The sequence below is a fragment of the Miniopterus natalensis genome, chromosome 6 (genome assembly GCF_054644295.1).
Source record: "Miniopterus natalensis isolate mMinNat1 chromosome 6, mMinNat1.hap1, whole genome shotgun sequence".
NCBI lineage: Eukaryota > Metazoa > Chordata > Mammalia > Chiroptera > Miniopteridae > Miniopterus > Miniopterus natalensis.
The window spans coordinates 43,542,719-43,565,174 of record NC_142086.1 but is presented as its reverse complement, the minus strand read 5'-3'; the positions used below and the strand labels follow the sequence as shown (position 1 = coordinate 43,565,174).

Below are 22,456 nucleotides of genomic sequence, written 5' to 3'. Positions count from 1 at the left end.
ACTGAGTATCTGACATTCAATGATTTACCAAATTATTGAAGTTACTAGTTGTAAATTGCCTACCCTGGTACCTGGCGAATAAGCATATACTCTATGTTGATTCCCTTGGCCATTTTTACACAGGGGCTTAGTAACAGAGCTGGGTGATCTTCTGACTCCCTGTCCATGTACTTGACTGATGCTAAAAGGCAACCGTATGATGAGGCCCTTGATGGCACCTGATGTTATAGGCACCGTGCCTCACCAAGTTACTCTCCGTCTCCCATCTCTAGATATTACGTCTTGGCTTTCCTATTCCTGGCCAGTAGCTCAAGGATATTTTTTGTCTCTGTGTCAGAAACGTTCCTCTGTTTTAAAAATACATGAGGATGGGAGATTTATGGGAGAGTCAGGTTGAGGACTGGGAGGAAGAGCAGGAAAGAAAACAGGACCATCAGTCCTTATTGCTTCCTTATTGCTCACAAATATTTCAGAAATGTCTCCGCAGTTTTGTGTGTGTGTGTGTTTGTGTGTGTGTGCACGTGTGTGTGAAGTCCTTTTGTTGCAGAGCAGCCCAGGAGCCAGGACCTAGGTCCTGTGTACCTGCCCCACCCCCATCCATAATTGTTGCCCCACTGGGAAAGGTAAAGTTGGTCTCAGCAGTGACTCATACCACAGTGCTGCTGACTTAGTCAATTCTTCTCCAGTATTTTCTTTGCATCTCTTTAACCAGTCTGCCACGAACTTCCCTTGGGCTGCTTTTCAAGGCACTTTTCAAAGAGCATGGAGGAGTTTTCAAGTAGAGAGGAAAATCAGAGTCTCAGAGCCTGGGTGGAGGCACTGCAGAGCCTAGAAGTGGTTATGAGAGGGACTCCTTTAAGAGACAGTGAAGAGCATGAGAAAAGACACCAGTGAGATGAGCCTGAGCAGGGCAGGATGGCACGGGAGTTGCCAGCTAGCAAGTGGTATCAGGGCCAAGAAGTCTCAGCATCCATCAGAGCGGATGAGCATTGTCTGTTTCCGCTTCCCACCGAGATCCAGGATCCCTCAGGTGCAGAGCAGCCATGCAGCTCCTCCCCATGCACAATTGGCAGTTTGGTACCCCTTCAAACGGGTATCCTCTAAATAGTTCTTTATCATTTATTTAGTTAATAAAAACCTAATAACTTCTAATGTTCAAAATGAGGAATAGATTACATGCAAATTATCTTCTTTCGAAATATAATTGAACTATTTTTAAAAATGGAAGAATAAGTGACTTATTCCCAGCAAATAATACTTCCCCATGCATTGTTCTGTGTACAAGTTTCAGCCCTACTGACCTCATGCTGCTGTTCAGTGGTTGGTCTGAGTGGAAGTGGGACAGCACTTGCACTAGGGGTTGGAAAATTGCTTAATAGAGTTAAGCAGGTTGTAGAGAGGAGTGTAGATGTTCACTTTATCAAGAGATGGACCAATATATGGTTTGATAGGTATAAAAGGAGTCATACGTAGAAATCTGAGTGAAATGGTGCTATCTATAATTCTAGCAATGTTCCAGTACCCCTCATTGATTAGCACTTCAAGCCACTGCCTGGTCTCTTGGCAAATGAGTTATCCCAGCAGTTTTGACACCCAGGTTACTTAGTGTTATCTACACCCATAATGACTTCTCTCCAGACTCAGGTGTGCCCATGTTAGTTTGTCTTAAATAAATCCGCAGAGGTACTTTCCTAAAACTCCCATCTGCCTTGCCTCAGCTTCTAGTATCTTCTAACAAAAAATGGCGAGAAACATTGAGCTGCTATATTATTGACTTCAGCATTCTTGCTTTCCCCCCACCTCCCTAATTATTGCCACCTTCTGTCACCCTCAGATGTGGAAGTCTGTAGTAGGGCATGATGTATCTGTTTCCGTGGAGACCCAGGGCGATGACTGGGACACAGACCCTGACTTTGTGGTGAGTTTGGAAGTAGCTTTCCTTGGATAATGAAAGGTAGAGGGGAGGAATTTGGGCCATTCTGTAACCTTTCAGGGGGCTTAGAAAAAGGACTGCCTGAGCTGAGATAGCCCTCATGGTAGAACTGACTTGTAGGGCAGTTGACTGTAATGAGTGGGGCATGCATGACATCTGATGTTGAAAATGGAAGGAGACAGGTGAGAAAGAGAGAGGAGTTTGACATTGTGATTGATGGGCTGTGAAAGGCTATGCTGATGGAGCAGGTTAACTTGGGTCTCCTTTGGCCTATTAGCCAGGTTTTGGGCTGCACATTTGTAATTGGGGGGGGGGTAGTCAGGAGCCATAGGAGGTCTGAAGGGGAAAGTGTGAGTGATGCAGTAGGAAGGGGGGTTTCAGAGCTCACCAGTTTAATTTAACATGGGGGCCAGGGTGGGTCCACATAGAGAGGCAACTGACTGAAGGAGGCAACAGATGCAGGGGACATGGAGGGCTCATGTGTCAGATGCATGGCCTCTCTCAGCGTGGCACATCTCTTGCCATCACTTATTGCTGAGTGCTGTCTTTTGCAGAATGACATCTCTGAGAAGGAGCAACGATGGGGAGCCAAGACCATAGAAGGCTCAGGACGCACAGAGCATATCAAGTAGGTGCCAAATGGACTAGGGAGTGGGAAAGGGATGTGGGAAGAGCCCAAGGAAAACTGGGAGGCTCAGGGAGGAAGGAAGGAGAGAAGATAGTTTGTGTCTATGTGTCTTTGTGTTTTTTTCTTGAATCTGTCCCTGTGTGTTCCTGTGTGTGAGTGTCATTGTGTATTTCTGTTTCATGTCTCTCCTCTTATCCCCCCAACCCTATTATTTCTCTTTTATTTCTAACAACTATGCTGCTTCCCCAATGGGTCTATCATAAGGGATTCAGAAAGGAAGTGGCTCAATTGCTGAGGTTGTATCACATTTTATCATATCTATCTATCTATCTATCTATCTATCTATCTATCTATCTATCTATCATCTATCTATCATCTATCTATCTATCTATCTATCTATCTATCTATCTATCTATCTATCTATCATCTATCTCTGTATCTATCTATCTATCTATCTATCTATCTATCTATCTATCTATCTATCTATCTATCTATCTATTATCTATCTATCTATCTATCTATCTATCTATCTATCTATCTATCTATCATCTATCTCTGTATCTATCTATCTATCTATCTATCATCTATCTATCATCTATCTATCTATCTATCTATCTATCTATCTATCTATCTATCTATCTATCTATCTATCATCTATCTATCGATCATCTATCTATCATCTACCTACCTATCTATCAACTACCCACATAAATATAAGTGTATGTCTAGAATGTAGGGTGATTTCAGATGGGCCAAGGAGAGTTCAGTAAGATGTCAAGGTAAAGAATTCAGAATAGATATTGTAAAAATAGGACAATATCAGGTCGCACACCTGGTCTGAATGATTTTTAAAATAAAAGTTTAGTTTGGCTGCTTGACAGAAATTGGGAGCTATGAAAGGTGGTATGAAGAAATGTGACACTTGGAAAATCTGTTGATTAAAACAGTTTTAGTAATGGTGTTTAGGGAACTCAAATATTATACAAAAAAAAAAAAAAAAAATTCTGATACCATAAGAGACAAGGCACTTACAGACATATCTAAGGGTTTCTTAGGGATATGTTGTATATTCAGATTGAAAGATTCCCTCAATCATTCAGGATCATCTAACCAGGGCTGTCTGCATTGGATACTCTCAGGATATCAAATATCAGTAACAAGATAGACACAAGAAACAGTATAACAAGAGCCAAAACGAAAAGCAAAAATTGACAACTACACACAAATTGGCAAAACTAATACAGCTTTCAACTCCATTTTAATTCCCCCTCATCTCCATTATAACAAGTGTTTTTACCTCTTTTCCCCCTACATTTAAAAACTGTCAGTGGATGGCCACATTGCACAAACAACACACTATTGAAAACTTGGCACATTTTTATATAATTTGATAATACTGAGTACTATGCATTGTTGTTTAATCAGACATTAATGGTTTATCTTAAGTAATTGTAATGGATATTATTCTTAAACCAAGCGATTCTGGCAGCAGTTGGGGAGATGGGGAAAACAATGGATCAGGGCCCTGCAGAAAGCTTCTTTATGCCCCCTGTAGGCTCAACAATCCAAAACAAAGGGCCCCTTTTCTTTACTGAGTAAACACCACTCAGCCCTGATATCCTGAGAACTGTTAAGATGAAAATACAGCCCGGCCCGGCCGGGCGTGGCTCAGGAGACGAGCATCGACCTAGGATCCGGGACAGCCCCGTCTGAGTCCCGGTCCAGGCACACGGCCGGGCTGCGGGCTCTGTCCCCAGTCGGGGTGCAGGAGGCAGCCGATCAATGACGACGCTCAACACTAATGTTTCTATCGTTCTCTCCCTCTTCCTCCCTCTCTTTGAAATCAATAAAGATATATATATATACACACACACACACATATATATGTATATATGTATGTGTATATATATATATATATATATGTATGTATGTATATATATATTAAAAGGATTAAAATACAAACTCTCCTTGTACCTTTTCCTCCCAGTGCCTGTCTCATGCATAGTAAAAGGAGAACATTTTAAGGAAGACTCCAAATCCCTGCTGTGATTTTATGGAAAGAACTTGCGCTTGGACTCCCAGTTTTGCCATTCCCAGCAATGTGAATTTAGACATGAACCCCTCTGAGTGTCGGCCTTTTCATTTGCCTGATGGGGATAATGATGGCTGCCCTGCAGAATTCAATGGGCTAACATGTGTCGATGTCTAGAGCAGTACTTAGCAACTGTGAGCAGCTCAATGACGTTATTTTTCTTGTCTGTTAATACAGATTAGTTTAATCAGATTTTCTTTCTAAAAACCTAACATAAACATGTAAACAGATGACAGTCTTCCTTCTTCCTAAGCGGTGTGTACGTAGACGCTTATGTTGCACAATTTAGAATATACGTTATGCTGACTGGAGACCCTTGGAGTCATAAAATTTGACAACCCTACATGTTTCTTTATTAACCTTACTGGATCTACATAGACTAAATAGTGGAGACATTTACCTACTCCCCTCCCCTTTACCCAGGCTACCAAGGTGTAAAAGCCCAGTCTCTGCTGGTGACTAACAAGGTGACCTTGGACAAGTCACTTCTCTTCTCAGATTCTCAGTTTTCCCATTGGGATTAAAAAGACCTCTAGAAGACCTTCCAGTAGTAAGTTCTCTAAGATTCTCTCTGGCTAGTGTGGGCTAAGCCAATCTTTAAGATCAGATGGGTTCTTAAATCACCTAGGTTCTTGGGAAAGAGGGGGAAGCTGGAGAGATCAGTAGCTACAGAACTGAGATGACTCAAAGCAGGAAAAGGAAGTGATTGTGGTTCACTCTAATCTTACTACCTTCCCCCACACCATGATCTTTCTTTTTTAAGTATGCCTAAAATAAATTTAGCTTGTGTAGTGGTTTAGTAATTTGGTGAATAGCTCCAGTGACCCTATCCATCCCTCATCTATTGTATAAATGAGTCTGGGGCCAGGCAGCTCCAAGCAGCCTAGTGTTTCCTAGGAACTGCCTGTTTTCAAAGGCCATTGCCCTTTTCTCCGTCTTCTTCTTGCCACACTTGCCCACTCATGCTTGTGTGCGTCTTTACTGTCAACATACCCCACTCTCTCTCCTGGATGGATGTAAACACTGATCTGCTTCTTGTTACTACAGATTAGTTTTGCCCACCTTAGAATTTCATGTAATGGAATAATATAGAGCTTATTCTTTTGTGTCTGTCTTCTTTCACTCAGCATAATGTTTTTAAGATCTATCCATGCTCTTGTGTTTATCAGTCTGTTGTTCTTTATTATTGCCAAGTAGTATATAACTGTATGGATATACCACAATTGTTTTACCTGTTACCCTGTTGGTGGACATTTAGGTTATTGACAGTTTAAGGCTATGACAAATAAAGCTGTCATGAACATTTGGGTTCAGAGTTTTTGTTGACATATATTTTTATTTCTCTTGGGAAATACCTAGGAGCAGAATTGCTGATTCATATATTAAGTATGTGTTTAACTTTTAAGAAACTAACAAATTATTTTTTGATAGGACTTTACCATTTTTTTATGCCTACCAACAATGCATGATTTTAAAGCTCCACATCCTTGTCTACACTTAGTATTTTTAGTATTTTTAATTTTAACCACTCGTGTGGATATATGATGATTTTAATTTGTATTTTTCTGATGACTAATTTTACTGAGACTCTTTTTATGTGCCATTCATATATCTTCATATCTTCATTTTGGTGTCTGTTCAAATCTTTTTTCTCACTTTTTAAAAAATATATCTTTATTGATTTCAGGGAGAGGAAGGGAGAGGGAGAGGGAGAAACATTAATTATGAGAGAGTTGTCATTGATCAGCTGCCTCCTGCACACACCCGACTGGGGATCGACCCCGCAACCTGGCATGTGTCCTGACTGGGAATCGAACCCCGATCTCCTGGGTCACAGGCCGATGCTCAACCGCTGAGCCATGCCGGCCAGGCTTTTTTCTCACTTTTAAAGTGAGTTGTTTGTATTCTTATTGAGTTTTAAGAGTTCTTTATATATTCTGGATACAAGTGTTTTTTGATATATGTGTTGTGCAAATATTTAATCCAGAGTGTAACTCGCTTTTTCATTTTGTTAATGACATCTTTTGAAAATCAGAAGATATTAATTCTGATGAAACCTGATTTATCAAAAATGTTTATAATTAGTGCTTTATGTGCCTAAGAAATGTTTGCCTATCACAAAATTGTGAAAATTTCTTCTACATTTTGTTCTAAAATATTTATAATTTTAGTTTTTACATTTAAGTCTATGGTCAAATTAGTTTTTGTGTACAGTGTGAGGCAAAGATGGAGGTTCATCTTTTCCCCATATGGATAGTTCAGTTTTCCAGCGCCACTAAAAGACTATTCTTTCCTCATTGACTTACCTGGCATCTTTGGCTGTATATGTGGGGGTCTATTTCTAGGTGATTTTATTGATCCATTTGTCCTCCTTGTCCCACACAATACTGCACTGATTATTGCAGCTTTATGACAGGTCATAAAAACAAATAGTCCTCCAATTTTGCTCTCCTTTATAATAATAAAACTTTTAGTATTCTAGGATTTTACATTTCCACATGCTTTTTAGAGTATGCTTGTCAATTCCTACAACTGTGCCTGTTGGTGTTTTTATTGGAATTGCACTGAACCTCTAGATCATTTTAGAGAACTGACATCTTAATGAGCTTGAGTTTTCCAATTTATGAACGTGGGATATCTCTCCATTTTAATTAAGTCTTTAATTGTTTTCAGAAATATTTTTATGTGTTCAGATCTTGTGCATGTTTTGTTAAATTTATGCTAAAATATTTTATGTTATTTCATGTGACGATAAGTGGCATTTATTTTTACTTTCAATTTCCAATGTCTGTGTCCAGTATGTCGAAATAAAATTGATTTTGGTAGTGACCTTGCCAAATGTACTTAATGGTTCTAGTAGCACTTTTTTTTTTTTTTGGTAGATTCTTTAGGATTTTCTACATCTGTGATCATATTGTTTGTGAATAAAATTTTATAGTCAGAGTTGCTTACCTTGGTGCTTTTACTTTTGTAATAAACACAAGATCTGTTCCTTCTCTTAGTTCATCTTTGAGGTCCTGAATTTCACTTGGTTCCCATAAACTGCATTGCTTTATAAATTCCAAGGTATTTTAAAACTTAAAATAGGCATTTGAGAGTTAATGTGTCAAAAGTTTCTTAGGTATGCCACTAAACACATTGAATTGTAATGTTTATTTTCCTCTCTATCATTTCTACCTGACCACTATCTCCATACTATTCATCTTTGTGTTGTCAGGTCCTAACAGTGTCTCATACTCAAAAGTTTAATTAATATTTAATTTATATTTAATAAATGAAGGAATGATATAACTAAGACCTACTTAAAGTGGCTTCAACTATATTCTAAAGAATTTGATAAGCTGGTCTTTGGCCCCAACATTTTCATTCAAATCGTATTTTCTATATTATATTGTCAAATTACATTTACTAGCCTTGCTGTCATCCATTAAGTGATGTATATGAATTTCATTTTCTAATCCCTTTAAAAACTTTTTTCAACTATAATATAGTTATAACCCATGTAGCAATCATTGGACTAGTTAAAACTTTGCAGAATTTTCTCACTTAAAAGTAATGTTTGGCCCCATTTTCTTCCTTCTTCATCTGAGTGCTTTGGTTGGGAAATATCAGTCATTTACATGTCCCTGGAACCAATACCTTCTTTGACACAGACAGTTCTAAAGTGTTGGTGTCGTTGAACTAGCAACACAGGATCTCTGCCTTCACTGCTGCCAGAGGGTTTAGGGCAGGCATGGGAACAGAGGGTTCTTCCAGCTCTCAGTTTAACTTCGTCTGGTTCAAAGCCAGCTTTCTAAAATTAACTGTGACTAAAGCTGAGAAGGCTTTTTAAAAAGACCTTTGCCAGGCATATAGTACAAGGCCACCAGATGGATCTGTTCTTCCATGAAAGGAGAATTCCTGAGATGGTCATTCTACCTGTAACCAATGTATCTGGTTTTCCTGAGCCAATGAAGTTCCAGTAATATCACTATCTCAATTCCTTAAACGTTCATTTCTTGCTGTAGGAAGTCAATTATTTTATTTAGGGCTCTCTTGCCCAAATGTTTCTAAGAATCCCCAGGGGTCTTTATATGTGTCCAAGTATCAGTTCTGATTGTCACTTATTGGTGCTGGCGTGGAGCTACTGCTTCATATCCTCAGACCAAACAGATATACAGAGGTGCTCCCTACCCTCGTGGTAAAGATGGAAGTAGTTAGGAGAGTGCCTCCTTTTGGTGTTACATTCTCTTAGTGATAGAGGTTCCCAAATCAACATTATTTGAGCCTCAAAGTGTTAGAACAATTTGTGATAACAGTGAATTGTATTAGTTTTTAGTTCCCTTAAGAATCATCAGATTTGGGGGTGGTGGTGAAGGAAATTCATAATACTTACTATGTAGATAAACTTCCCAGTGCTACATTTTTTCATAACCATCATTTTAAATGACTTCCTAGTGTGCTATTGAAAGATAATATTGCAATTTACTTAACTATTCTTCAGTTATGGGTCATATAAGTTCTTTCTTGGTTCTTGCTATTACTATGTATAATGTTTCAGTGAATATCATAAGACATTAAGCTTTTCCATATTTTTAAAAATATATCTTTACTGATTTCAGAGAGAGGAAGGTAGAAGGAGAGAGAAAGAAAAAAAAAAAAAACATCAATGACGAGAGAGTCATTGATCTCATTGATCAGCTGCCTCCTGCACACCCCCAACCTGGGGTCGAACGTGCAACTCGGGCATGTGCCCTGACTGGGAATCGAACCGTGATCTTGTGGATCATATAGGTCAATGCTCGGCCATTGAGCCATGCTGGCTGGGCAAGCTTTCTATATTTAAAATTATTTCCTTAAGGTAGACTCCTGACACTAGATTGTATGGATAAAAGTATATATGAATATTTGTGTGCTTCTGGAGATAGAGTAGCTAATTGCCAGAAAACAAATCCATTCAGAGAGGAAACTAATTCCCCAGTTACCACAGTATAGGTCCCATTGTCCTCTAATATTTAGGAACATGAAAAATGGGACTAAGTATCAGCAGGTTGTTTAGTGAGCAAAATAACAGACTAGAGAAAATATTACTGGCTTATGGAAAGTTTAAAACAGGCTATGATATGCAGGCCATACTCATCTCTTACTCCCAGGCCCAACTCTGCTATACTTGGGGGCTCAGGTTATGGCTAAAAATGAACAGAACACACCTGAAGATTTTCATGTTTCAGGGAAGGAGGATTTTTGACTTCCCTGTGCTAGACAAGTTTCTGTCATGTGGTTACTTCCAGCATCCACCAGCTGAGGAGCAAAGTGTCAGAGGAGCATGACAGTCTCAAGAAGAAGGAGCTGGAATCAGGGCCCAAAGCGTCCCATGGCTACGGAGGCCGGTTCGGTGTGGAAAGAGACCGAATGGACAGGGTGAGTTGAAAAGGAGATATTTGCTTCATTTTTAAAAAGATTCATTCTTGTGTTGGTTTTATGGTTTAAAACTCGTTCAAAAATACAATATTCATTTGGGCTTTAAAATAAACTATCCACATATTATTTCAATTATTTTTTTTCCTTTTATCAACACATAAAATGTAGGCAGCAGGAGACGGAAACCAAGAATTGAGAAGGGCTGGCTATAGGAGGCCCAGCCACACTGTCACTCCCAGACTGAGGGGACAGGGAACACAAGCAGAGGCAGGAAAAAGATGTTTTCAAGTCATTTACTACTTTTAAATGTTTGTGTATTATGTCTGTGGTGCGACGCCTCTTATTATCTTCTTTACTGTATATTTAGTGTTTCATGTGGATAGTGTGCATTATATGATGTGTACATAGGTGTGAAAAGTATCGATGTGAATTTACCCATGAGGAACCCTCAAATATGAAGAGTTTTTATTTTCTGCATTAGATGCTGGGAAAGTGGGAGAAAAGGATGCTTGTATATTGAATCATATTTTCCATTGACTTCCCTCACCTCAAAGGGAGAAATATATTCCTATAAGAAAAAGGGTTTACCTTGAAGGAGAAAATAAGAATCCAATGCGAACCTTTAGTTCACCTTAAGAGGTTCTGCTTCGTCCTTGTGTGAAGGGCAGTGTAGGCATTGTATTCTCCCACAAAATTCCTAGGAAAAAAGCAGTCATTCATTCTTAAATTCAACAGGCAAAATTGACCTACACAGGCCCCCAGATATTGCAGAACCAGTTCCCCGGAGCTTATATGGGGCAGTGCTTCGTGTGAGTCTCTGTACTGATGTTGCTTATCCCGGCATGGGAGTGGAAATGCAGGAGGAAGGCGAACAAATTTCGAATTTCATCTTAGTTGAGACTCTGCAAGGTATCATTATTTGGTTTGAAGTGTTACTCAATTCCCAAATTATTGAAGCATCCATGTCTAAATATTTGAAGAGACATACATTTTAAAACCAAATAGAAAATAAAAGAGTAGATGGAGTTTTTTAAAAAGTGGAGGAGATTTAAGTTACTTGCCCTCTTGGACTACTGCCAGTATTGTCTACCGACCTCCTCTGGTTTAAAGAGTCAGTCACTGCTAAATATCAGGGCTCAGAGGACATTGCTGGACTCTGATGGTCATACAGGAGAAAAGATTCAGAAAAAAACCACCTGGCTGTTTATGTGAAGAGTCATTACCAGGGCACCCTGTCATTTCCCTTTGGTCTCTCCCTGGTAACTACCCTCGTTTCTGTTTGGATGCACAAAGCCCTTCTTTTAGCTCTTTTTGTTTCTGATTTAGCCACAGCTCTGACCTCCTAGTCTCTACTCTTCTGGTACCCAGCCTGTCCTGTGGAAGTTTCCCAAATGATGGGTTCTTGATGGTATTAAAGAAGAGTCAGGGCGTGCAAGGCTCCCAAAGTCACCTTGCTCTCCACCACGTATTCCTTGGCACCACTGCCAGAGGCTATGAGACTGACCCAGAATGGAATTTCTTGTATCCTTCCATGCCATGCCATGCCATGCCATGCCATGCCATCCCATCCCATCCCATCCCATCCCATCCCATCCCATCCCATCCCATCCCATCCCATCCCATCCCATCTCTGTATCATTTTATTTCCTTATGGTCATTTTTATCTTGTCAGTCATTCTGTCCTTGATTTTTCTTAGAGTGCTGTGGGCCATGAGTATGTTGCTGAGGTGGAGAAGCACTCTTCTCAGACTGATGCTGCCAGAGGTTTTGGGGGCAAATATGGAGTTGAGAAGGACAGGGCAGACAAGGTAAGTGACAGCTCTCTCCCCCCATCACCCAACTCAAATCAGTGGGACTTACCAACACTCCCCTTTGAATGTGGGTCTGTGCTTCTGTACGAAAAACAGGGCAGCGGACTCAAGGAGGGTCCAGCATGAGGAGAGCTCCTCAGCAAGTGCCTTCCTGCCAGTGTTGGAGGCCACATGATGAGCTGGAAAGTACTAATTTAAATGAGAAAAGGCTCTCAAACTCTTTTTGAATAAGGAATCTCTCAAAACATTGATTTTTGTTATAAAACACGAAGAGAGGAGAGGGAAATTCCAAAGCTCCTCTTTTAGTCAAACATCAAAACCTTATGAGATATTTATGCCTTCCAGGAAAACAGAGATGTTAGCTTTAAAGTTATTACCATGCAGCAAATAATCATGTAAAACAACTAATTGGAATTGCAACGTTTTTAGAAGGTAAAGGGTACTTTTCACAAGATTTGGCATCAAATCCCTGAAGTATACAAACAAAAAAAGGGATGGTATGATTACAGATGACAGAGTGGTCACGAGGGTGCAATCGGTAACTCATTGATGTTGTCAGTTTCACTCCCTAGTAGATCAAATTCTTTGGTCTCTCTTTTAATGGTGCAGAATAGTGTGTCTTCCCCTGAAGCTACACACAGAGAGGACATCTCCCCCATAGCTAGCTGAGATTCTTATTTAACCTTCAGTTTTTTATTAGGTGGGCTTGAATCCTTAAAGCTAAATGTTAGATATTATTTCATTGTAGGTGGAAAAAACACCAGAAAAGTTAAAAGCATATCATAATGGAAAGAAAATATGCAGAGGATAATTTTTGTTGTTGTTGTTGTTGTTGTTAATACTCACCTGAGGATATTTTTTTCCATTACTTTTTCAGAAAGAGAGTAGAAGGGAGGGAGGGAAGGAAGGAGAGAGAGAGAGAGAGAGAGAGAGAGAGAGAAACATCGATGTGTCTCTCTCACATCGACTGCTTGCCTCTGCACACACTCTACCAGGGCAGGGAAGGAACCCGAAACCCAGGTACATGCCCTTGACCAGGAATCACACCGTAGACCCTTCGGTGCTTGGGCCGACGCTCTAGCCACTGAGCCACAGGGCTGCAGAGGGTAATTTTTAAGGCAGTAATGGAATATGGAGCACGTTATGGTCTTCTCTAATCAGGTTGGAATTTTTCTTCCCTCTTGGCCTCTTCCTGCCTGTGCCTAATGTTTCATTGTTCTTTCTGTCGTCTTCTGCCTCCCAGCCACAAACTGAACCCCCTGAACAACCAGTGTGTCATGTAAACCAAGTAACAATACATGCCAATAGCTCTTAAGGTGTAAAATCTAGACTTACTTAGAGACTCATAGTTACTGAGCCAGTTGGGGATGTAACTCCATGGTGACGTCAGGTATTGGCCAATACCTATATCCAGTCTCAGGAGCAGCTAGGATCCAGACTCTCCTCCTGGTTGCCTCTCATCCCACCAAAACCCACATCTCTGTGTAAGGAAAGAAGAGAGGCACAGTATAGTGGATTAAGAGTAGGATACTATCTCTTATATGTGCATAGTGCTTCATAGTTTACAAGGCACTATTATCTCATTTAGTTTCATGAGAATTAGGAAGGAAAGCACTAATTTACTGAGCAACCCAATGAAAACATACCTTTACATACCTTGCCCCATTTAGTTCCTACAATACCCCCAGTGAAGAGGGATCCTTTCTTCCATTTTACAGTTGAGGTTACTGAGCCAGGTATACCTATTTTCACTTTATATTTGAAGAGATCGAGGCTCAAATATTAAAAGACATTCCTAAAGTTAAACAGCTACAAGTAGGGGAGGTGGGTTTGCATCTAGACCTGTCTGTGTCCTTAGCCCACATTGGTTGATTTGCGCCAGCCTCACAGGCTACTATCTGTTTCCACATTAAACCCCCATACACAGGCATGAGCCCCTGTACATGAACCTCGGGGCGGAGCTGGGGGTAAGGGTAAGTGAGAGAGGGGAAGAGCGGTCAGCTCTGACTCTAACCGGCTCTCTCTCCTTTTCTTTGTAGTCAGCAGTTGGCTTTGATTACAAAGGAGAAGTGGAGAAGCACACATCTCAGAAAGGCAAGGACCCGCCCGCTTCCGCCCTAGAACCTGGTGCCCGCCGTCCTGCTCAGACTTCAACTAGCAACAGCCCTCGTCAACTCCCTCTTAACTCCATGGCCCAGTTCCTCACTATTTCATTTATTTTTAAACCTGAGTGTGCACTTGCTTCTTCCTTTCTCCTTTATCACTATGAGATTGATCAAGTTTTCTTTAGTTCCCCTTTTTCCCTAATGGGTTGAAAATAAGGCACTCCACTCCTTTATTTTAGGAGGTTATCCTTAAGTTTTAACATGCATCTTTGACTTAAATTTAAAATTAATCATTATCTCTTCCTGAGTAATAGAAGAAATATAGGATAACTTAATTGCATTCTTTTTACATTCTATATTCTTTGTACCAACTGGACAATTATTATTGCCTGGTATGTTGGTTCTATGTGTTTATACACCCCACAAACTTTACTCATGATTCTTACCTAGTAAATGCTTATTTAAATTGACCGACATATTTACTCACTTTAGCTCAGCATTGTTGGCTGTATTTTATTGGTTCCTCCTGGCTTCTTCTATTTTCTTCTTGCTACAGTATAACCTTTGATAATTCTTTCAGTGAGTCTATGAAAGAACTCCCAGGATTTGTCTACCAAATGTCTTTATTTTCTTCTCCTGTTCATTGTTATTTTCCATTCATCACTTTGAAGACATTGTTTCATTACCTCTGGTATCTCTCTTGTGTCATCATTATTCATTTGTAGCTAATATGTCTTGTCTCTGTGTGTTTTTTCTTTATGAAAGGTTTTATTTTTGTCTCTGATATTCTGAAATATTATAGAATATGTCTAGGTGTTGGACCTATTTTTATTATTCTACATGAGACTGATCAGTCCTCTTCAAGCTGCAAAGTGACTCATTATAGAAAACTTTCAAGCATTTTTAAAAATAATGCCTTTCCTCTCTTACCTTTATTCTTCTAGAACTCATATTAGATGTGTATTAGAACTTTTCATTCTCTTCCCAATGTCTCTTTTTTTAAAGACAATTTTAAAGAGAAATGTTAGCTTTACAACAAACTTGAGAAGAAGGTAGAGATTTACCATACACTCCCACCACACATGTGCCCAGCCTTCCCCATTATCAACATCACTCATCAGAACAGGACATTTTTCTTTTTTACCAACAATGAATGCACATTGCTACATCATAATTACCCAAAGTCCATAGATTCACTCTTTTATCTATTTATTTTTAATTAAAAATTTTTGATCAATTACAGTTTACATTCAATATTACTTTGTATTAGTTTCAGGTGTACACAGTAGTGATTAAATAATCATATACTTTACAAAGTGGTCCACCCTATCTTCCAAGTGCCTACCTGGCACCCTGCATAGTTATTGCAATGTTATGAACTACATTTCTTACGCTGTACTTTACGTCCCCACGACTATTTTGTAACTGCCAATTTGTACTTCTCAATCCCTTCACCTTTTCCACCCATCCCCCAACCCTCCTTCACTATGGCAACCGTCAGTCTGTTCTCTGGATCTATGAGTCTGTTTCTACTTTGTTTGTTTATTTTGCTCTTTAGATTTCACATATAAGTGAAATCATATAGTATTTGCCTTTCTCTGTCTCACCATGCTGTCGCAAATGGTAAGATTTCATGCATTTTCAGGGCCAAGTAATATTCCATTGTATGTATGTACCACCACTTTCTTATCCACTGGTCTTGTTGATGGGCACTTGGGCTGCTTCCATATCTTGGCTATTGTAAACAACTCTGCAATGAACATAGGGGTGCATATATTCTTTTGAATTAGTGTCTTGGGTTTCTTCAGATACATATCCAGAAGTGGAATCACTGGGTCATAAGGCAGCTCCATCTTTAATTTTTCGAGGAGCCTCCATACTGTTTTCTATAGTGGCTGCACCAGTCTGCATTCCCACCAGCAGTGCCTGAGGGCTCCCTTTCCTCCACATCCTCGCCAATACTTATTGTTTGTTGATTTATTGATGATAAGCATTCTGACAGGTCTGAGGCAATATCTCATTGTGATTTTAATTTGCATTTGTCTGATGATTAGTGATGTTGAGCATCTTTTCATATGTCTGTTGGCCATCCGCATGTTCTATTCAGGTCCTCTGCCCATTTTTTCATTGGATTGTTTAGTTTTTTAATGTTAAGTTGTATGAGTTGTATGTAATAGGTTTATGCAGCATTCGTTTTCCTGATGAATAATGAATTATTCTCTTATCATTGTCTTATGTCTCTCTTATCTTTTATAATGCATTTTGTCTTGAGGTCTACTTTGTCTCATCTTCATGATATCTTTCTGATGCTTACTCTTTTTCTGGTACATATTTTCTTAGATAAGTATTTCAATTAATTTCTCAGCTTAGAATTCATATATAAGTAGCATAAGATTGAATATTTGTATTCCATACACTCTGGTGTGGGCCTAGAGTTTCCAAGTCTCATAGGTAAATTTCCCCCCTATAGTATGTTGCTGAACAAGCTACAAGCTCCCTCACCATTTCTCCGGACAAGTGAATAGAATTTTCCTAGAACTCTTTTATAGCAGTTGGCAGATTCATTTCCTGCTCCTCAGCACCCTGTTCTTTTATAGAAATTAGAACCCCAGATCCTAGATCCTAACCCGAGGCACTAAATCTAGGACTTAAAACACCCTGGGGTTTTCTGTGACATCAGCTCATAATTACCCTCATATCTACTGCTCTGATTTATCTATTTGTTTTTGGAGCCAGGATTTTTTCCCCTTCTTTTCTTTTAACAACAGAGCTTCACTATTAACAACAACAAACATTGTTATATTTTAGCTGACATTTCTAAGTGTTCATATGGGAGTAGGGAAAGGCATACATTTCATGTGGATATGCCGTTTTTTTCCTTCTTCTGGAAGCCTCTCCTTATACTCTTGATACCTTCCCTTTTTTCTGAAGATGGGAGAAAAATGAAATGATCTCATCTTGGCACACGAGTAAGAGAGAGACGAGTGAACAGTGTTAAAGCTTTCGAAAAATGGCTTAGAACACCGTTTCCCTTTAACTCGCCTACCTCTGAGCCCTGCCCTCTCCCCAGGCCCCAGCCACCCATTTCTGTTGACTTCTCTCTTCAGCGGCTCTTTCTTTCCTGTGGGCCGAGAGCGGGCTCTCATGACCGCTCCTTCCTCCGCAGATTACTCGCGTGGCTTTGGTGGCCGCTATGGGGTGGAGAAAGACAAACGGGACAAGGCAGCTCTGGGATATGACTACAAAGGAGAGACCGAGAAACACGAATCCCAGAGAGGTAAGTCGGGGCGGGACAGGAGGGAGGTCACAGCGCACCATGGGACCTGTCACTTTCTTGCTTTCTTTCCTTTGTTCAGAGGGGCAGATGTGCAGTGGAGGTGGCGGGTGAAGAATAGTAAGTGTATGTGTTGGGGGGGTCGGGAGGGGGGTGCAAACCAAAAGGGGTGGGAGGGAAACAGGGAGGTTAGGAGCAGGACTGAAAAGGGAGCTGGAGAGAAGGGACCATTGAGAAAAGGGTGGAGACAGCTGGTGATGACAAGAGTGCGATTTGGCTGCTACTCTCAAAGGCCCCTCAGCTCGCAGGACAGAGAGGTCTCCTTCCTCTCTGGGACACATAGGGGCTGGCTGGAGGGCTGTCCTTATTTTTTTCTGGCTCTTCCTTTACATTGTCTCCTATTCTGTCACTTTTTTTTTTTTATGTTTTCCAATTCCCAGCTCTCTCCCCTCCATTCTCTCTCAAGGTTTTTCTTCCATTTATGCCTCTCCCTGTGCTCTGATTCTCACACCTCCCCATCAGTCTCTCTGTTTTCTGCACTTCTGTCTTCTGGCCTGTCTTTCCACTGTTCCCTCTTCCCACCCATTTCTAGCATTTTAACTCCCGTATGACTCTCAGACCTTTCTGTCCTGTAGATTATGCCAAGGGCTTTGGTGGCCAGTATGGAATCCAGAAGGACCGAGTGGATAAGGTAAATACCAGAATACCAATGTTTTGAGAATAGTTTCCCAGATTGCCCTGGAAGTGCATGGAGAAGAGGGAGAGGCAAAGCTGGGGGAAGGTGGGAAAGGCTGGTGTCCTGAGCTGTCCCCTGGTGTCCTGCACTCCCCATGAACTGCCCTCAGCATCCAATGAGCGTGTCTTCTGAAGCCTGAGCTTTAACTGAGGAGAGGGAAGGGAGGCAGAGAGAGACAGAGAGACAGATAAACTCCAGGCAAAGGTGATGTTTAAAATTTCACTGATTGCTTGACATTACTGTTTATCCCAATCTGCAGCGTCTTCCCACTCCACGTCACGGCCCTCCCCTACCCCAGTTTCTCTTCCCATTACCTACGGGCCTTGCTGCGGTCCATGCAGCTGGATGTGGAGATGGGAGATTCTAGGTACACTGTACTTTAAAAAAAGGGAGCTGAGCCCACCAGTTTAGAACTTCTTTTCCCTTCCCTCTGCCACAAAACAGCAGCATTGGACTACCCTGTCCAACCATTGGGGATCAAATGGTTAGGATACCTCCTCTGGCGGCCCCCGTCCCTAACGCTGCTTTCCGAGTCACCGCCGCTTCCTTACCACCCCCCCTCCCCCCCCACACACACACATCTACTGTTCTGCAGAGTGCTGTTGGCTTCAATGAAATGGAGGCTCCAACGACAGCTTATAAGAAGACGACACCCACAGAGGCTGGTGAGTCTTGACAATTCCCTTTCTCTATGCTCCTCAGCTGCTTCTCCCTTCTCGTTTTTTCTTCTCCCCAGACTACCTGCTCCGTGCCTTTGGCTTCCCAGATTAGCAGAGGCACACTTGAGCCCTACCTTCATATTCCCAGATTCTCTTTCCTAGAAAAATTAAGTTAAGTGGGTAAAGAGACAGAGTGACATTGGGGAAGAAACTGTGAACAGAGACACAGGGAGGGAGGGAGGGTTGGGGAGCCATTTGGGAAGAATACATAGGGATAGGTGCTTGGGATGGGAGGTAGAGGGTGGGTGGTGGTCAGAAGGTATACGGATTTAAGGACTGTAGACAAGGAAGGGTGTAGGTTAGAGGGCCAAGGCTTATGGTTTAGAAAGGACAAGGCTCTGAGATCGCACGGCCTGGCCTTGTGGAAATCTAGGATTCAAGGCTTCACCATCCTCCAGGAACCCCCTTGTTCCTCCATCACACCCCTTTCCCTTCCCTTCCATAAGTCCCCTCTCCATTTGCTCTCCTGGGTATTTAACAGATGTCTCTTCTTCCTTCGAGCGCCACACTCCCACCCCCTCCCCCAACCCAGGAGAACCCTAATTCTTCTTGCCTGTGTCTATAGCTTCTAGTGGTGCCCGTGGACTGAAGGCAAAATTTGAGTCTATGGCTGAGGAGAAGAAGAAGCGGGAAGAAGAAGAGAAGGCACAGCAGATGGCCAGGCAGCAGCAGGAGAGAAGGGCCCTTGTAAAGAAGAGCCAGGAGGCTCAGCAGCCAGCAGCCGCTGCGGAAAAGCCCGTGGTGCCAGCCCCATTGCCTAAGAAAATCTCCTCAGAGGTGAGTGCTTGGTGCTCTGGGATCCATATCCAGGATCCCTAGCCCAGGCAGGAGCCTAAAGTGTCCAAATTACTGGTAGAAAATAAGGCACAGCCTTTCCCTGCGTTAAACAAATTCTCTATAAGTGCTGTCCCTGTCTTCAGGAAGATTTCAGTCTGACTGTGTAATTGGGCCTCATGTATACCAGAATGTTAGAAAAATCCCACAAGATTTATACAATATAACAGAAGACAGGTCACCAGCCATGTCAGTGCAGCCACTCATTACTGCAGGAACTGAGAGGAAGGAGCCATCACTACAAATTGGGGCTCATCTTGAAGGATGAGTTGGATTTGGATTGGCAGAGAGAGGCAGGAGGGGGTGTTGCAGGTCAGTAGAGGAGAGAAGATGGAGGCTTGTTTACTGGAGAGATGATTCATTCTCCATAGGTCTGGCCTCCAGTAGGGAGTTGTTCTTCGTCAGAGCCTGAGCCTGTGAGAACCAGCAGAGAACACCCATTGCCTTCCTTGCCCTCAAGGAAGGAACCCCTAGAGGTAAGCAGAACCCCAAAGATTCTCTGTCCCTTCCCCATCTCCTCAGGTCCTAGGAAGGTAGACCATAGAGTATGACCAACCGTCCTGGTTTGTCTGGGACTGTCCTGATCTTAATACTGAATTCTGCATTCTGGGAAACCACGCAGTCCTGGGAAGACTAGGAGCGTTGGTCATTCTAGCTGTGATATTCCCAACAATGTGCTTTTGCTTCAATGTTTTCTTGGCCTTCCAAGGACTCTGACTTGCTTCCCACTTCCCTTTCCTTACATCTTTTACATTCCCCTCTTATCATCTCTTGGTAGGTGTTTTGAGTAGGTAGGTGTGAGAGGAGGTTGAGGAATAAAAGACTGTGTATCCTAAAAGAGACTGTTAGATGGAAGCAAGGGTAGAGGGTAGAAGTGGTAGGATGGTAATGGGTGGGGTCTTAGCAGTCCTCCATTGGCAGCTTTTGGAGAAGCAGCTCCTGGTGAGTTCAAGTCACCCTGCCCCACACTGTCTCTTTTCAGGACGAGGAGGAGCCCCCAGCTTTGCCCCCCAGGACTCTGGAAGGCCTCCAGGTGGAGGAAGAGCCAGAGTATGAAACAGAACCTGTGTATGAACTAGAACCTGAGCCTGAGCCTGAGCCTGAGCCTGAGCCTGAGCCTGAGCCTGAGCCCAAGGCTGAGCCTGAGCCTGAGCCTGAGAATGACTATGAGGATGTTGGGGAGATAGACAGAAATGAGCAAGATAATGAAATAGAAGGGGACTACGAAGATGTGCTGGAGCCTGAGGAGCCCTCTTTTCCCTCCTCTCTGGCTGGTGAGTGGTCGAGGGGGAATCAGCTCCTGAATTTGGTCAGGTCCTGAATTTGGTCAGGTCCTGAATTTGGCCAGGGGAAGGCATTGTCCCATTACTCAGAAGAACCTGTTTGTTTTCCTTCTCCATGCTGGTGAGACTATGTTTATGTTTCTCATAATGCAGGATCATCAGGCTGTCCGACTGGGGCTGGGATCTCGGCTGTAGCCCTGTATGATTATCAAGGAGGTAGGTTGCGAGTGACCTGAGGGGTCTGGTGCCTGAAGGCCCTTGAAACAAGAGAGGGGGAGGAATTCTGAGGGTCACAAAAGTATCCAGGCTTGGCATCAAGAAGACCAGGCCTCTTTCCCTTCCTGAGGTTTAGAGTGGGCACACGGATAGAGGGATTCCTGTCTGACCATCCTAATATCCCATCAATTTTCTCTCCAGAGGGAAGTGATGAGATTTCCTTTGATCCAGATGACATCATCACTGACATTGAGATGGTGGATGAGGGCTGGTGGCGGGGACGTTGCCATGGACGCTTTGGACTCTTCCCTGCAAATTATGTCAACCTTCTCCAGTAAATGGCCCTCACTATATTCTGCACTGTGACTTCCCATGTCCAAAGTGGCTCTGCCTCTACTCCCTCCCATCCTGTTGCAAGTGTCTAATAGGATGTCATGAGTTACCTGAGATTCTAGATGGACCTCCCCCTCCCTCTCCATTAGGGCTTGGGTCAGAGATAGCACGAGGAAGAAGCTCCTTTTCAGTGTCCTCTCTCTCCTGTGTGAGCTCCTAGACATTTATCTTGTAGTCCCACCTCCTTCCCCATGAGTGCTCCTTCTAACCCCTCAGGCTCTGCTTTCTGCTTTTGTGAGCTCTAGGCTTCCTGGTCTGCTTACCTGGGAAGTTATGTCTAGATTACTTGTATTACCTGGTTGTGCTGTTTCCTTATTTTCCTTTCCTGCAGAGATATCTTTTCTCTGCTTAGTCTTAAAATTGGAAATAAAATGGGACTATGTTTCCTCTCTAGGTTGAAGTAAATAATGCTTTGTGTGCAACCCTCAATGGCTTTGACTGCCATGGCTTCAATTCTCTTTCCCTCTTTTAGGCATGTCCAGAAGACTCCCTCCTACCACTGCCCATTCCCCTGTGCCCTGGATGTCTAGGGCTGAGTCTTTTCCTTAGGTGGTACTTAAACCCAGCCCGAAACAGATCAGCCTGGGGAATGGTGGTAAGGTGGGGGAACAGGAGGACAGGTAGTGTCAGCTTTTACTGGCTTTAGCAGTTGTGAGAGGCCAGCCACCTTCTGCCTGAGAGTAATGACTACACTTTTTTAGGACATGATGATAATTGAAGAAGATGCACAAATTAGGAATTAGGAAGGAGGAAAGGGGAGATTTGGCAACAACAACAAAAAAGACAAAAAGCTAAAGGAACATAGTCTCTGATGAAGTGGTAATAGGATTTAGCCAGAGACAGTGTCTTCTTTGTGGGTGGATGACTGAAATTGATGGCCAAGTAAGAGGATAGATGGAAAAAGCTCATGAAGCTTCAGTGTGGTTCAGGGCTGAGGCTGATAGGAAAAAGGCGAAGGTATTTGGACAGCCAGTGATGGGCAACAACCAATCACCACCAAAGTATCAGGATGAAGGAGAATTAGAGGGCAGG

At 42.1% G+C, this 22,456-nt stretch overlaps 1 protein-coding gene across 1 annotated transcript; it reads left to right on the top strand.

The window, feature by feature from the left end:
• Positions 1 to 1,834: 1,834 nt before the first annotated feature.
• Positions 1,835 to 21,928, top strand: HCLS1 (hematopoietic cell-specific Lyn substrate 1). Its single transcript, XM_016200153.2, has 13 exons — positions 1,835 to 1,918; positions 2,488 to 2,561; positions 9,924 to 10,053; positions 11,751 to 11,861; positions 13,904 to 13,958; positions 17,136 to 17,246; positions 17,879 to 17,934; positions 18,575 to 18,644; positions 19,264 to 19,475; positions 19,904 to 20,008; positions 20,515 to 20,806; positions 20,969 to 21,031; positions 21,233 to 21,928. The coding sequence occupies exons 1-13, from the start codon at positions 1,835 to 1,837 to the stop codon at positions 21,367 to 21,369; spliced, it is 1,500 nt and encodes a 499-aa protein (XP_016055639.2). The 3' UTR covers positions 21,370 to 21,928.
• The last annotated feature ends 528 nt before the right edge of the window (positions 21,929 to 22,456 follow it).